The 17,133-nt window shown below is 46.2% G+C and overlaps 1 protein-coding gene across 4 annotated transcripts in view; it reads left to right on the top strand.

Moving 5' to 3' along the window:
* Positions 1–17,133, top strand: part of TRAK1 (trafficking kinesin protein 1) — a 214,060-nt gene that overhangs the window by 75,121 nt on the left and 121,806 nt on the right. The window contains exons 1-2 of one of the 4 annotated variants that reach the window (XM_025375292.1): positions 2,413–2,430; positions 2,666–2,780. The exons of 1 other annotated variant lie outside the window; for it this stretch is intronic. In XM_025375292.1, coding sequence (XP_025231077.1) covers positions 2,690–2,780 — 91 coding nt within the window. In that variant the 5' untranslated portion in view covers positions 2,413–2,430; positions 2,666–2,689. Of the gene's footprint in view, positions 1–2,305; positions 2,781–17,133 lie in introns of those variants that run through there. 2 more of the 4 variants (XM_025375298.1, XM_025375293.1) reach the window with 2 other exon arrangements.

Below are 17,133 nucleotides of genomic sequence, written 5' to 3'. Positions count from 1 at the left end.
AGCCTGGGAACGTTGAAGGGCCCAGGGCCCAACCTTTCCGCCTCTTTGCTCTTATGTGCGCACCCATGCAGCACATGATCTCACCCAGCACGTAGGTTTTAAAATCGCCTTCTGTACTGGCCACTCGCTGGTTTCTGTACTCAACCTGGACCTTTCTCCTTAAGGCCAGACGTCTCAGACTGACTCCACATGAGTTTCCAGTTAGATGTCCAACAGGCATGTCCAACTCAAGTGACCAAAAATGAGCTCCTGGTTTCCACCTCCACTTGCTTTTCTTAGGGTTTTCCCCATCCTTGTAAGTGGTGCTTTCATTATTCTAGTTGCTCAGGCCGAGACCCTTGGAGGCATTTGTGATTCTGCCTTTCTGGGTTTCATACCCCAGGTTGTCAGGAATTCTGTTGGCTCTATCTTCAGAGTGTGTCCAGAATCTACTCAGCATTTACCGTGTCCCAGCCACCCCCATCTCACACCTGGGTGACTACACTGGCCTCCCAGTGGGGCCTCCTACTGTTACCCTTGCCTCCGTAAAATTCTTTCTCCGCCCAGCCATGAGAGTTGGCTTTTAATGCAGTCAGATGGTTTAACTCCTCCAAACTTACAGTGAGCTCCCCTCCTATAGAGACCTGTAAGGAAGGGGCTGAATGATGGGAATCCCTCTTTGCCCCACTGACCTGCCTCCTCTGTGCCCTCTGTGCTCCAGACACACTGGCCGCCTCACTTAACCTTGAACTCACCAAGCACATCCAGCCTCAGGGTCTTTGGACTGCCTCAACTCCAGATATCCTTCTCCAAGTGACATTTTATTTGATGCTTTTTGTGACCCTCCCCCCAACATAAAGAGTGATCTACCCCACCTTTCCCCATCTCCCTTTCCTGCTTGATTTTTTTCCCCAGACTTAACCATCCTCTGAGCTACTATATTTGTGTTTTGTCTCCCAGACTTGCAGTAGACTGTAAACTTGCAGAGGGCAAACTCTGTGTCTGCTTTGCGCACTCCTGAATCCAGTGACTACCATAGTGCCTGCCTGTGGCCAGTGCTCAGTGAACATTTGTTGGGTATATCAATTGTGTCGATTTGTGCAGTGGGTATTATTATCCTCTTTGTGTAGGTGAAGAGTCTAGATCGCGCAGTGTTCAGCGCCTTGGCGGAACTCCTGAGTGGCAGGAGTTGCATCCAGTGAAGAGTCTAGATCTCTCAGTGTTCAGCACCTTGGCGGAACTCCTGAGTGGCAGGAGTTGCATCTGGGTCTGCAGGACCCCAGGGCAGGGGTTCTTTGCTGCCTAAGAATGCGGTCTAGCTGGGGAGACAGATGAGTGAGTAGAAATTGACTGTACACCGAGGTTAGCACAGTGATAAGCACAGCACAGGAGGGCACCAAGGAGGGTGCCAGGCTGAACCTTGGAGGGGAAAGGACAGGAGAAGACCACGAGGGCTTTGTGGAGGAGGCAGTGACCCAACTGCATCTACATTTGTGCAAACAAATGAATTGATCCATGGGATTCTAGTGGCGTCTGTACTAGTGAAATCCAGGAAGTATCCAGCCTGTTAAAGTGGTTTCACTTTCTCCGAACGTGACAACGGAGGGTAAAGAAATGGCAGGATGTAGTGCTGAAACTTCATGGCCTGGTGTGGTGGCTCACGTCTTAATCGCAGCACTTTGGGAGGCCGAGGTGGGCCGATCACCTGAGGTCAGGAGTTCAAGACCAGCCTGGCCAACATTGTGAAACCCCATCTCTACTAAAAATATAAAAACTAGCCACACGTGGTGGTGGACACCTGTGATCCCAGCTACTCGGGAGGCTGAGGCAGGCGAATTGCTTGAACCCAGGAGGCAGAGGTTGCAGTGAGCCGACACAGTACCACTGCACTCTAGCCTCAGTGACAGAGTGAGACTCTGTCTCAAGAAAACAAAGCAAAACAAACAAAACAAAACAAAACAACCCCAAAACAAAGAAATGGCAGAAAGTAGTGCTGAAACTTCAAACCCTATAGGATGTGGTGACTTGAGGGTTCTTTGTTGGGACCAGAGGAAAGCTGAGAAATAGCTCAGTGCTGTTGTGTTTCGCACTGGCTTGGTAAACAGGAGTGTAAACACAGACACTCTTCTGCGTTTAAGGGATGGGCTGTCAGGTGACGGAGAACTGCTCAGATTAAAGTTTTATTAGGCAGTCATTGAAAGGAAGACATTAAATGGAAAAAAGTTCTCCGAGAGACCTAGACTATCCCCAAGAATGCATCTGTGGCCTCCCAGGGCTTTGCCAAGTGCAGTCTCAGGACACCGCTTGGCATTCAGCCCTTGATAAATTCACTCCTCCCCCAGTTCCCAGCAAGCCCTGAGATGAACAGCAGACTTTTTGTTCCACTTTAATTTTTAGGCAAAACGGAATGCCCGTCACAAAGCCCCGTTCTCCCCTACCCCCAACCTAGAGGTATCACATTTTTGGGTGCGTCATTTTCTGTTTGGGGTGGCTTAACAAGATGAGCTGATAGGGTTCCCAGGCTGCCTGGAGTTACATAACCCATTGTGCTTCCAGGGCAACTCACAATCTTAGGATTTGCCCTAACAAGCAAACTCAGAAAACTGCTGAGGAAGGCACGGGAGGACGGCTGTGCGAGGTACTGCCGGGGCTGGGCTCTCATGGAGACTCTCTCTGTTCTCTGAAGTGCCTTTGGAGTTTATGTCTGCACATGGCATTGGTTTTTCAATTTGGGCAGCCCGTCAGGGCTCAGCCTCTGCCAGGACTCTGCCAAGGCAAGCTCATTCGGACAAACTCCTGTGGTAAGTATGTTTGCCAGGTCTGTCTGCTGTCTGTTTTCTTTGTGGTATGGTCGGAAAGGAGAAAAGACCTCAGGAGAAGCTGTCTCTCTCTTGCTCTGTGCTGCTTGGGAGATCGTTCATGGTCATGTGGTAGAGAAATTGCCATGTTGAATGATAGGCACAGCGAAGGGGCTTTAGAGACACAACCACTGCCCTCACCCCCCCATCTCCCGTTCCCAGGTCCCCTTGTCCCCTTGCCCAGGCTCAGTAGGTGCAAGTGATACTTGCAGGGTGTAAGCACAGGGCTGAGTTGAGTCGAGACTCCCTGGGCACTCCCACTCCCTTTCCCTTCACAGTTCTATGCAGTGGGTCAACAGGGTTTCTAAGGCGTCCTCCGCTTCTGCATCTGTGATTTCTCTAATCCTATGTCTTGCCTTTATCCTGGTTTCTTAGACACTAACCTGGTATCTTGGGTCAGCAAGGAATTTTTCGGAAGGTGAAGCACAGATTTAGACTGTCTCCCTCCCTCTCTCCCCTTTCCCTCTTCTTCCACCTTCCCTTTCTTTTTGGTCCTTTACTAAATGCTTGGGCCTGGGACTCGGATCCACACCCCAGTGATGGAGGCTTGCTAATCAGATCTGCTGTGGCTTGTCTCTCTTGCTGTGGGGCTGACACCTCTCACTTCCTCTAAGCTGGTCAGAGTCTGGTGGTTGATGACCCATCTGGTTTCTGTCCTGTCTACACGCTGCTTCCGGAGAGCTGTCTGAGCCAGAAAACAGTTAATTCCTGAGAGAAGTGAGCTCCTGTTCCATTCCAGTCAGTTTTAGGCTTTAAAATGTGTAAATCTTATTGAATAAGCCTCAAGACACTTTAAACATGCATCTTACTGAGGCAATTGTATTGATTTTTGCGTGTTGAACCAGCATGCATCCAGGGCCAGCTTTTTACTGGGGTTTATGTTAATTCCTGGGGTCAGTGAAGACTGGTCCTGCCCTCAGAGCACAGAGGTGGGCCAGGGTGTAAAGGAGAAGCTGTAAACCGAGTGAGAGTTGCCTAGGACAAATCTGCTAACAGGAGCAGTCCTGCCTGGGAGGACTCTTCATCAAAGGGCCATGGCCGAGAATTTGTTCCTTTTATTTATTTTATTTTACTGTTTTATTTTATCTCATTTTATTTTATTTTATGATTCACTGTGTTGCCCAGGCTGGTCTTGAATTCCTGAGCTCAAGTGATCCCCCTGACTTGGCCTCCCCAAGTGCTGGGATCATAGGCGTGAGCCACCATGCCTGACCCGGAAGCTGTTCCTTTTCTATCACTGATTTAAGCCATAAAACTTGATGTCTTATCCTCTGAAAACATGCTCAAATAAAACATTATGGAATTCTTACACATTTTATTAATTAAATGTAAGGCCTTGTCAATTTCTCTCTAGTATAATTTTTATGTGTTTTCTATTGAAAATTTATAATCTAAATGGGTCTTTTATTTGGCTATATTAATGAACAGAAAAGAATGGACAGTGAAATATCCCTTTTACAACAGAGTGAGAAAATGTAAATTACAATCTAGGGAATAACACATATTTTCTAAATGTGTAATTTAGAAGTTTTCTTTTCTCCTCTCAGTGGAATCTCCTTTATTTCACAGTTGATTTGTTTTTGCAAATGGAATGCAGAAAGGGGCCCTGCTATGCTAATTTCTAGAGGGAGCATTTGATCTTTGCAAAACCATGGAAACATTCACCTCTGCCTTTTAAATATGCTATAAATGATTTGGGGGCCACCAGCTAATCTTCCTACCCTTCAGTTTCCCTTATGACTAGGTGAGTAGGTAGAATTTTTATCACAAGGTTTTTGCCTCAACTTTCCGAATAGCTGGGATTTCAGGCGTGCGCCACCACGTCCAGCTAATTTTTTGTATTTTTAGTAGAGACAGGATTTCGCCATGTTGCCGAGGCTGATCGCGAACTCCTGAGCTCAGGCCCACCTAGGCCTCCCAAAGTGTTAGGATTACAGGCATGAGCCACCGCGCCTGGCCAAAACAAGCTTTTCATGTATATAATATATATAATGTATCAATCTTTGTTCACTGCAAACTATTTTTGGAAGCTGGCAAATAATAAATTATAATAGAAAAAAATGACAATTGTTGGCAGAGTGGCCAGGTGTGGGCCTGGGCACCCTGTTCTTCCTGCTCAGCCAAGGGCTGTTGTAGGAACATTGACTGGGAGTGACTGAGAGGATTCAGGGTGTACCAATGCCAGGCTCAGGCTGAGCAGCTGGGTTGGCGTGTGAGTCTGGGACCCACGGCCCCAGGAGGAACTTTGGAGTCAGAAACTTCTCTGTTTTCACTGACTCCTGATCTCTCATAAACATTGAAAAACTTGAGCAAGTCAGGCTGAAACTATCAGGAGCTGAAACTTTATTTTACTTTTAGAGTCAGAGTCTTACTGTGTCACATAGGCTGGAGTGCAGTGGTGCAATGCCATCATGGTTTATTGCAATCTTGAATTCCTGGAATCAAGTGATTCTCCCACCTCCACCTCCCAAGTAGCTGCGACTACAGGCTGGAGCCACCATGCCTGGCTTTTTTTTTTTTTTGGGGGGGGGAGGGTAGAGATGGGATCTTGCTACATTGACCAGGCTGGTCTTGAACTTCTGGCCTCAAGTGATCCTACCACCTTGGCTTCCCAAAGTGTTGGGATTATAGGTGTGAGCCCCAGTGCCCAGCAAAGGTGTAACTTTATAACTAGATCTGGAAGAAATATAATTTTATAAATCCTGTTCTAGGTTTCTCCAGAGAAACAGAGCCAATAGGAGAAACATATATAGAGATTTATTACAAGGAATTGTGTTACTTGATGGTGGAGGCTGACAAGTCCAAGATGTGCAGTTGGCAAGCTGGAGCCCTGGGAGACCCAGTGGTATAGTTGCAGTCCAAGGGCTTGACAGGATTGAGGCCCAGGAACTGGTGTTCCAGTCCTGAAGACCCTGGAGGAGAGGGGGGGGGGGGTTCCGCCTGTTTGCTCTATTCAGACCCCAGCTGATTGGATGAAGTCCACTTCACTCACAGTAAGGAGGCATCTGTTTTACTCAGGCTACTCATTCATGCTCATCTCACCCGGAAACACTACCACAGACACATTTAGAATCATTCTTGACCAAATTTCTGGCCACCCTATGGCGCAGTGAAGGAGACACATATTATACAGTTAGCCTTCACAGATCCTAATGGTGGCTGCCATTTACTGAGGAGGAGCTCTGTGCCTGGCAGGTTTCCAGGTGCGGCTCCTGGAACTCATGTTGTCCTCAGCACAGTTCTGAGGTGGGTGCTGTTACCTCCCCCACCTCTGAGGAGGCGCAGAGTAGGCAGCTTAACCTCTTGTATAAAATAGGGATCCCTGAGGTTTAGACACGGCAGCATTATTTTCTGACCCCTTCTTCATTTTTTTTCTTTTGTATTAATTTCATTTACTGTTAAATGGGGTTTTAAATTATGAAAATAATAACACATGCAAGTGGTAAAACTTGAAAGTGTACCAAAATACAGTCAGTGCAGAGCAGTTCTCACTCCACCATCAGTGCAGTTTAATGGGTAAAAAATTCATTCCAAGAAGTTTTTATGCACATACTCGTTTTCTAAAAAACACAGATGGGACCATATCCTATTCCTTGATCTGCATTTTAAGATGATTAACCATATTATTTAAAATGAATTCACATGGTATTACCTTATTCTTTAAAATAGTGACATAATATCCCATTGTTTGGCTGTATCATCATAATCATAATCATAATAATCATCATCATAATTATCATTATCATCAGTCAGTTAATTAAACCAGGCTGTGGTCTGAATATTTGTCTCCCCAAAATATGTATGTTAAAACCTAATCAGCAGTGCAGTGGTATTAGGAGGTGGGGCCTCTGGGAGGTGGTTAGGTCACAGGGGCAGAGCCCTGATGAGTGGATTAGTCCTTATAAAAGAGGTTTTGGAGAGCTGGCCTGTTCTACCCTGTGAGGACAGAGTGAGAAGGTGCCATCAGTGAACCAGGAACCAAGCCCTTACCAGATGTCTGCTGGTGCCTTTATCTTGGACTTGTCAGTCCTCAAAGCTGGGAGAAATAAACGTTTATTGTTTACAAACCACCAGTTTATGGTATTTTGCTCTAGCAGCCCGAACAGTCTAGGAAAACCCAGGAGTTCTCAGTCCTGGAAAACCTAATATTTCTTTTTAGAAGAAACATTTTGTAATTCCTTTTTTTTATTACCCTTAAATGAAATTCATAATGAATTCTCTTAAAAACATAATTTTATTTTTATTTCTATCTTTTTTTGAGACAGAGTCTTGCTCTGTTGCCCAGGCTGGAGTACAGTAGTGTGATCTCATCTCACTGCAACCTCTGCCTCTCAGGTTCAAGTGATTCTCCTGCCTCAGCCTCCCAAGTAGCTGGGATTCTAGGCATGTGCCACTACATCTGGCTAATTTTTTTGTATTTTTAGTAGAGACGGGGTTTTGCCATGTTGGCCAGGCTGGTCTCGAACTCCTGTCCTCAAGTGATATGCCTGCCTCAACCTCCCAAAGTGCTGGGATTACAGATATGAGCCACCGCGCCTGGCCAAACACATAATTTTAAAAGAATCAGCGTAATACTTTACCGTACTATAAAGGAGAAACTAAAGAAAAATGACATAGCCTATATTTCAAATGTCACTGAGGGGACATAGCCTCATTAGGACACGTAATGAGCAGTTAGGCCCTGCCCCCGCAGGTAGAATTGCTGTGAAGGGGGCAGCCACAAAGGCAGTGAAGCATGCTGACTACTCAAGGGTTCAAGTCAGAACCACTGCAGCAGCCCCCTATTGATGGGTGCTGTAAGTTGTTTTCAGTTCTTGCATTTTAAGTGGTGCCTCAAGCGCCATTCCTACTCACCCTTAGGAGCATTGGCTTAAAAAGTGTGCAACAGGAAAAATGCATACAGTTTAAAGAATACACTTTGAGGTTTTCCACTTTCATCACATTCCCAGCCCTCTGCTTTTCCTCCCAAGGGAATGACTTGCTTGTGTATCTTTCCAAAAATGTTCTGTGCTTGCGTTTGTATGATATGTATGTCCCCTGCCCTGCTTTGAAAGCTTTCTACACATAGGAACATACACTAAACGTATTGTTGCCTTTTCTCCTGAGTAATCTGTATTGGAGACCTTTCCACTTAGCATCCATCCATCATATTCTTTTTGCTGGCTGCCTATTTTTCGTTGTCTGTAAATCCCATGATTGATTTAATTAATTCCCTATTGTAAGACATGTAGATTGTTTCCAGTATTTTGCAAATACCACTGGCTAGGGGATAGCCTTGTTCCCACATATTTAAACAAACAAGTGATGAATGTACTTGTGTAAATTCCTAGGCTGGAGACTGTAATTTGATGGAGCGAGTCATAGAGATTGTGTGCTATGTGTTGTTCAGACGACGTGGGAGAGTGTGTGGGCGCCCACTGTCTGCACCCCTGGTATGAGCACATTTGCTCTTTGCCAGCTGAGGTGTATAAACGGCAGCAGCCCCTGATCTTGATTTACATTCCTCAATGTGTGGAAGCCAAGCGTTTTCGGTATTTCTTGGAGGAATTTTTATTGTCTTTTCTGTGATCTGAGATAAATGCTTAACAGTTTCTACTTTTAGCTCATGGAGTGATTGCCTCCAAAATTCTAATTACTATTTATATCCTATTTATATACTTCCCTTTCCATCCCTCGTGTAGCATGTCACTGCCTGGTAGGCTTGGATTTTGAATACCACGCGGCACCTACTGGGCGTACGTGAACCTTATATCAGGGACTCATCACATAGTTTATGATTTGAGTTTTTAAATTTCCCAGACATGTGTCTTAGAAAACGGACCAATCACATACTGATAGGTGGTCCATCAGAGTGTGCTCTGGGAAGGGCTATAGAGGTCTCACCTTTTAAACTGCTGTGATATTGGCAACTGTGTCAACACCAGGGTCCAGTGGTGTTTCTATTTCCAGAGGAGTATCTTGGAGGACCTTTATTTTAAGTTTTCCTTTCCTCCCTTCTTTTCGTTTTTCTTCTTCTCACCCTCTTCTCTCCCCCATCTCTCCTTCCCACTTTCTGTTTCCTCTCCTCCTCTTCCCCCCCATATATCTCCTTCCCCTTGCTCCCTCCTTCCTTCTTCTCTTCCTCCATCCCCACTCCCCTCCTTTCTCTGCTTCTTTCCTCCTCCTCTTCCTTGCAGAAACAATGACTTTCTTTTTTTTCTTTTTAATATTTATACAACTGAGGTGGATCTAGTTTGGTGATGCCTTTGGAAGCTTTGCAGCAGTCAGTAGAGCGTCTTAGGTACAGGCAGCAGGCAGGTCACAGGCCGTACTGGGTTAATGTTCTTTGGTGCTTTTCCAGCACATGGAGGAAGGGAAGTTGGGCCTATGGTCAACTGGCCCTTTCCCAGTTGAGTCTGCAGGTCGTGAGTGTGCAGTAAGTCTTTTGAATTATTAGCTGGAGTTAAATGAGAAGGAAGAGGTGAGGATATCAATAACGTGAAGCGGGAAGGCTGAAGACTGTGAGTTCTGTGGAGGGAACCTGACCTGCGGGAGAGAGGGAGGAGAGAGAGAGAACACAGAGCTCCAGCCAGCTCACCCTTTGGGGTGACTGGAAGCTGCCTAGAAGGTGGTTTTGCCCTAATTTACAAATTTACTGCTCTATTGAGGCCTTTTCTGGTCCAGACTCACTTCCTACTCTGCCACCCTCTATCACGGTGTTGGAAAAGAAGGAGCGCCTAGCAGGGTGGGCCTTTTGAGCATGGGAGTCCACAGTGTACCCCTTGGAGCCCAGCTGCAGGCAGAGCAAGGTGGACAGGTGGTTTCATCCAGAATTGGGTTTTGCTGTACGGGTGCCATGAAAGTCCCATGGGAGTGAGGGAGGCTGAGCCTTAGGCACCAGTGTTGCTGGAGCAAAGAGCTGGGGGATTCCAGCTGGACGGGAAGGGGGCGGTAGAGGCCATGCAGAGGGATTGAGGGTCTGGGGGTCTCCAGATGGAATAGCGGGGATAAGTGAGGGAGAGCTGTGAGGGTGGGGGTTGCAGTCAGGGAGGGGGGCATCCGAATTCCAGATTTCAGAGGTGGTCCGGGTGTGGCTGGCAGAAGTGACATGTGAAAGGAGGGCCATGGAGGTCCCAGACTTGAGAGCCGGGCAGTCAGGTGGTGTCAGGTGTGGGGGTGGCAGCGGCAGCCTGGATGAGTGACAGCATTCGGTGGAGAGGACGGCCGTCAACCTCTACCGGGGCGGAGTGGCTGATGGGTGGACGAGTGGGCATAGGCAGGGGGTGACCCAGCTGATGGCCTGAGTCTCAAGTGAGCAAGGATTTTTAAAGGCAGATGGGAGAAAATGAGGGGGAGGTGGCCCAAGGAGCCAGAGGATGCCAGCACCAACTCCAGACCTGAGTGTGCCAGCTCAGAGCAAGACCCTAATCTTGACCTTCCAGGGAGTTTAAACCCTAGTTTGATTTTGACCTAGATGATGGAACATTTGCGTGGTACAAACTGAACCTTCTTCGTGGGAGAGATGGAAATGGTTGGAAAGACAATGTTGAGCTAAGCCTGTGGTCAGGGCCCCTCCTTCATACTCCAGCCATGCAGAGAGGGAGAGCCATGCTGAGGGACCCTGATGTTCTTCTCTTAGTAGGAATTCTGTTCTCTTTCCCAAACCAACATGTTTGGTTTCATCTTATCTGATAAATATAATTATGCTCTTTTGTTCAGCTTTGAAAAATCCTGACCGTAGACCATTCAGGTGGTCATACCTGCAGATTTGAACTCGTTGTCCAGTGCTATTTTAACTGTTGTTTCTCCCTATTTATGTGAGTAGAAATGAGAAGGGGCAAAGCTGACTTTGTGACAGGTCCTGGAAGTTTTCTGTGCCCAACCTCTCTTCCTTTGCCTTTAATCTGAGTTCAGGCTGCCTGGGATGTGTGGCAGAATGGGCCTGTCCAGGTGAGGATAAAGCACCACCTAGTGGGCCAGAGACGCACTAGCAACAGGAGCCAGGAGCCTTCACTGGGTTTTGCAACTTTTGGAACGGATTGAAGGAAATGGGAGTTAATCGTAGGAAGAGACTGCCAGGGTTAAGGCCAGTGGCTCACGCCTGTAATTCCAGCACTTTGGGAGGCCGAGGCAGGAGAATCACTTGAGCCAAGAAGTTTGAAGCCAGCCTAGGCAACATAGTGAGACCCCCATCTCTACAAAAAATATAAAGATTAGCCGGTGTGGTGGTGCATGCCCTGTAGTCCCAGCTACTTGGGAGGCTGAGGTGGGAGGATCACTTGAGCCCAGGGTGTAGAGGCCACAGTGCACCATGATTGTGCCACTGCACTCCAGCCCGGATGACAGAGCAAGAGACCTTGTCTTTCTTAAAAAAATAAATGGTGACAGGTAAGGCAGGCGACTTTAATTGTGTAGAAGGAAAGAAATCTCCTCTCATCTCATCTTTTCTCCTGCCTTGTTCCATCTGCCTTTATTCTCTTCCCATCCACTCTGTTTACTGGAACTAATTCCAGAATTAGTTTTTGTGAGGGATGGTTTCATTATAGTCAAGCGTGGCTGTGTTTTTCTTGCTTAGACTCATGTAAGAAGATTCTGATGGGGGTGTAATTTCAGTCCCATGTGGTGAACTTTATTCAAGCTGTCAGTGATTGTACTTTATAAGACTTTATTTATTTGTTTATTTTGAGACAGAATTTTGTTCTTGTTGCCCAGGCTGGAGTGCAATGGCACAGTCTTGGCTCACTGCAACCTCTGTCTACTGGGTTCAAGTGATTCTCCTGCCTCAGCCTTCCAAGCAGCTGGGACTACAGGCATGTGCCACCATGCTCAGCTAATTTTTTTGTATTTTTAGTAGAGACGGGGTTTCACCATATTGGCCAGGCTGGTCTTGAACTCCTGACTACAGGTGATCCACCCCCTGCTTAGCCTCCCAAAGTGCAGGAATTACAGGTGAGAGCCGCCGTGCCTGGCCAACTTCACAGGACTTTAAATTAGCTGTGCATTAGTCAGTTGTTGCTGTAGAAGTGCTAACAGCCTCCAAATCCTAGTGGTTCCTACAGCATTTATTTCTTGCTCACAGACATGGGTCACGTGAGGATTGGCTTTGTTTGTCTCTTGTTTGGAGATTTGGGCCACAAAGTTGGGACCTACCTAGGGATGTGTTCTCCTCTGGGCAGAAGCCGAGAGCTCAGGAGGACAGACCCAACCACGCCACACAGGCCTGCTTAGAGCCTCCCGCTGGACATGGAGTTATGTTGGCCACAACGAGTCACGTGGCCCAGCCCGAAGTCACAGAGTTGTGAAATATTTTGCACATATTGGGCAAATAGTGAACCATAGCAAGGGTGATTCAGGAAGGATGCAGGAAGAATTGTGGACAAAGTGAACAGCTTAGACTTTAGAATATTCTTAGGTGACAGGAGTGGCACTCAATGGCCGAGGTACACTGGTGGCCTTCATGAAAGCCTCGTGGTGCCAGTCACCTCTGAATTATTGGCTTCTTCTATTAGCCCTGCTTGAGGAGGGGGAGGACATGACTCTTATGGCCTCGAGCGGAAGTTGGCAAACTCCTGTAAAGGGCCGGGGAATAAATCTTTTAGGTTTGCAGGTCAGAAGGTCTCTGTCTCAACGCTTGTCTCTGCTGTTGCAGCACATAAAGCAGCCATAGACTCTCCCGGGAGGAACGGGTGTGGCTGTGTTTCAGTAACACTTTTCTTTATAAAAATAGCAGGGGGCTGGGTTTCCCCTTGAGCCGTAGTTTGCAGACTCCTGGCCTAGACCTTCAAGGAATGACCTCTATCATGACACCAACTTAGTGGTAAGAGAGAACCACCTCTTTTTTGTTGGGAAGCCGAATAGCATTCAAAGAGCTGTTGGTGAGTCCTGCAATCCTCCACCTATTTACTCAGCATTGTTAAGCTGTAAACAGTCGTTTCATGTCATTGAAAATCTAGGTAACCAAAGCTTATTGTTCTTAAGTATGAAATGTCATGTATTTATTTATTTATTTTTTGAGATGGAGTCTCACTCTGTCACCTAGGCTGCAGTGTAGTGGCGCGATCTGGCTCACTGCAACTTCCACCTCCCAGGTTCAAGCAATTCTCCTGCCTCAACCTCCCAAGTAGCTGGGATTACAGGCACACGCCACCACACCCGGCTAATTTTTGTATTTTTAGTAGAGACATGGTTTTGTCATGTTGGCCAGGCTGGTCGCGATCTCCTGACCTCCAGTGATCTGCCTGCCTTGGCCTCCCAAGGTGCTGGGATTACAGGCGTGAACCACCGCGCCCAGCCAAAATCTCATTTTACCTGTCTTACCCTATCTTCAGAAGAAATGTCTGTTAAAGGTATTAGAAGCTCCTTTTACCTTGGGCTTTCCAAACAGTTGATGTGGAAGGCAATTTAATCTTTCTCATGGATTCAGAGTTATCTTTTGTGATATCTTCTGTTTTCCAGAGATTTGCTGATGTGTTAGGGGTACTGATGCAGGATATTTTGCTCATTAGCCGAGCAAGGTCAAGGTTCTTGTCTAATGACCAGGGAGAAGTAGGCACACGGACACTCAGAGAGAAGGGTCCTGAAAGCAGGTTGCTGCTTCTTCCTTCACAGTTGAATACAAGGGCTTCTCTATCTGCTGATGGGGCTGTGTTCCCTATTTGTATAAGGTATGAGTTTCTGGCGACTCTACCCTGACCTTCCAGTGTGCATGCGGGCCGCTAGTCTGAGCCATTCCACCTTGATTTATTTCCCTTACTGCGCATGTGTTAAGGGACTGAATTTTTCGCTGCTGGCATGTTTAGGCAAGCCCCCTGTGCACAGTGACCCCGGCAGGTGGGAAGTTCTCCAGGGACCCTCCCGTGTCTGCCTCGGAGAGGTTTCTGCTTCCTGCCTCTGTCAGTGTGTGTGCTCAGCAGCCCTCCTTTCACATTCCTTGTGGTTATATTTTTTTCCTGTCACAGCTTCAGTGAGATAGAATTCATGCTTCATGCAGTTCATCCATCTAAAGTGTATAATTCAGTGGTTTTTAGTATGTTCATGGGGTTGTGCAATCATCACCAGTTCAGTTGGTGAATCTGTTCAATTTCAGAACATTTTCATCCACCCCCAAAAAGCTCCTTTCCCTTTAGCTGTCACGCCTCATCCCTCAGTCTCCTCGCATCTCCCACAGTGTGGCTGCATTCTTTTTTCTCTTTTTTGAGATGAAGTCTGCCCCTGTCCCCCAGGCTGAAGTGCAGTGGTGTAATCTTGGCTCACTGCAATCTCTGCCTCCCAGGTTCAAGAGATTCTCCTGCCTCAGCCTCCTGAGTAGTTGGGATTACAGGCATGCGCCACCACGCTCAGCTAATTTTTGTATTTTTTTTTCTTAGTAGAGATGGGGTTTTGCTGGGTTGCCCAGGCTGGTCTCAAACTCCTGACCTCAAGTGATGTGCCTGCCTCAGCCTCCCAAAGTGCTGGGATTACAAGCGTGAGCCACTGTGCCTGGCCATGCATTCTTAATAAGCTTTCAAAACTCTCTTGATTTCTGCTGTCATTGTTCCTGATTCTGACAGGCTTGCCCCTAACCTTAGAGAGTGGTGGTGGGGGATCCTTCTTGAGTGGTCATCAATGCTATTCGAGTGTACACTTAACAGATATTTTATGGCCGAGCTCGCGTCTGTGATCCCAGCACTTTGGGAGGCTGAGGTGGGAGGATCACTTGAGCTCAAGAGTTTGAGACCAGCCTGGGCAACATAGTGAGACCTCTTCTTTATTTAAAAATAAAAAATAAAAATAAAATAATAACAAAATAGACACTTTATGTGCACTGGAGTCTTGTGTATAGTGACTCTATCACCTGAATAATTACTTTTTAAGGTTATAATGTTACATTTATTTATTTGTATTCTGCTTTGTAGGTTGCCCTTTGGAATTTTCCACATTTTGAATTTATGTTTGTGTTCATTGGAAAATTGGTTCAAGTAAATGTGGAATCATTTTACTGTCAGAGTTTATTTGTTTTCCTTAACTGCATATTGTCAGACTAATATTTTTTGGATGAGTTTGAAATCTTTTAATATCCAGATGATCTCATTTAATGTTTTGAAAAAGTAACCATTGTTCATTTTTAAACAGAATTTCCTGTTCAGGAAATAATTTAGATTAACAATAATACAGATGAATGCATTGAATAGTAGAAGCACAGTTGGCATTGTGATTTCATAAGATTTTGTACTATTAATAAAATAAGTTTTCCTAACGTGGCACTTAACTTTTCCAGAATTTACCCCTTGATTGCTAACTGACTTCGCTTGTCCCCTAGTTAGAGCCACCTTTGAAGGGGAACATAGGACAGGCAGGACAAGGGAAGGGATGTGGGCCTTGAACTCTGGAAGCTGCTCAGGCTACCTTGAAAGCCTTAGAGAGTCTAATCATAAATATTGGGTAAAAATGTTTTTGGACAACAGAAAACAAGTCTAAGAAATTAATTATTTGGGCCTGGCACAGTGTCTCATGCCTGTAATCCCAGCACTTTGGGAGGCCGAGGTGGGCAGATCATGAGGTCAGGAGATTGAGATAATCCTGGCCAACACGATGAAACCCTGTCTCTACTAAAATACAAAAATTAGCCTGGTGTGGTGGTGCGTGCCTGTAGTCCCAGGTACTTGGGAGGCTGAGGCAGGGGAATCGCTGGAACCTGGGAGGCAGAGGTTGCAGTGAGCCGAGATGACGCCACTGCACTCCAGCCTGGCGACAGACAAAGCAAGACTCCGTTTCAAAAAAAAAAAAAAGAAATTAATTATTTAAAAACAGGAAATTTCATCTGAACTCCCAGATTAGAACAGTAAAACCTGAGGTTGGAGGGAGATGGGTGAGATTAAGTGCAAATAGATTATTCTATTTTTGCTGTGGATAATTAGGAAAATACAGGTTAACCTCTTAGCCTGTAACCTCTTGGCCTGTTAACCTCTTAGCCTGTACAGATAGTACCTTTAAAGGTAACTATATCAGTAAGGATTAAGTTTGGCTATATAGAACAGTGGCTTCACATTATAGGATTTATTTTTCTCTGAAATATAAGAAGTTCAGAGGGAGACTGCGCAGGACTGGTGCAGCCCTGCTGTTCCCAGGGTCCCATGCTCTTCCTGTCCTTCAGTTCTACCATACTAGATGTGGTTTCCGTCCTTAAGGTCACCTCACATCTAAGAAGGCTGCTGAAGCTCCAGCCATCATGTCCGAATTCCAGGATGTAGGGAAGGCAGCCTTTGAGAAAGGCTCACACACCACTGCTTTTATCTCATTGGCCAACACTTAGCCTTGTAGTCTCATTTTGCTGCAGGGGAGGCTAAGAAATGTGGTTTTTCCTTAGGGCCCAGAGCTTTGATACTAAGAAGAGTATGGATAGCGGATGGCCACTAGTAGTGTCTACCATGCCTCCTTGACCATAATTTAAAATATGATGCATGCTAGGGGCAGTGGCTCAAGCCTGTAATCCCAGCACTTTGGGAGGCCAAGCGAAGTGAATCCTTTGAGCTAGGAGTTCAAGACTAGCCTGGGCAAGATGGGGAAACCCCATGTTTACTACAAATACAAAAAATTAGCCAAGTGTGGTGCTGCCTGCCTGTAGTCCTAGCTACTTGGGAAGCTGAGATGGGAAAATCACTGAGCCCAGGAAGTTGAAGCTGCAGTGAACTGTGATCGTACCACTGCACTCCAGCGTGGGTGACAGGAGTGAGACCCTGCCTTTAAAAAAAAAAAAAGATTTGAACATTCAACATTAGCATTCCTGAACCTTTCACATAATGACCCTGACAGGAAAACAATGGTATTTGCATAGCATGATGGGTAAATGGTGGAAGTAGTTCTTAGCTGATGGTCACCCCGGACACTGCCTGGCACCCTCCGTTCCCAGCACTGCTTGTGGAAGCTCTCTTCTAAATCACTAGAAGAAGAAAGAATCTGGTAGCACGTACTCTGCAACGCAAAAGACAGCAAAGTGATGAAACCTCCCGACGCTGAACCACCAAGAGGCTTGACAGTAGTAAGATGAGTCTTATCCAATTTGACCATAATGCTCCTGTTTGAAGGCAAAGTTTCAGAATGGGTCAAAAAGTGAAGCTTTATCTATGTGCTTTGCTTAAGAAATTCTCAAAGTATGCAAAAGACCGGAAGTTGGGCTAGGAGAAAATTCAGAGAAAGAAGAGTTATAAGGAGAGATTATTTAATCAGTGAGGTCAGGATCTTTGGGGCCAGAGGCAGGTGTGGGTGGTAGTTAGGATTGTGACCTCCGAGTTCAGGCTCTGTTAGAAAACCAGTTCACTGTTTACAAGCTGTGTGATGT

The sequence above is a fragment of the Theropithecus gelada genome, chromosome 2 (assembly GCF_003255815.1).
Source record: "Theropithecus gelada isolate Dixy chromosome 2, Tgel_1.0, whole genome shotgun sequence".
In the NCBI taxonomy this organism is placed as follows: Eukaryota; Metazoa; Chordata; class Mammalia; order Primates; family Cercopithecidae; genus Theropithecus; species Theropithecus gelada.
The sequence above is the reverse complement of the archived record's forward strand: the minus strand, read 5'-3'. Positions and strand labels throughout refer to the sequence as shown.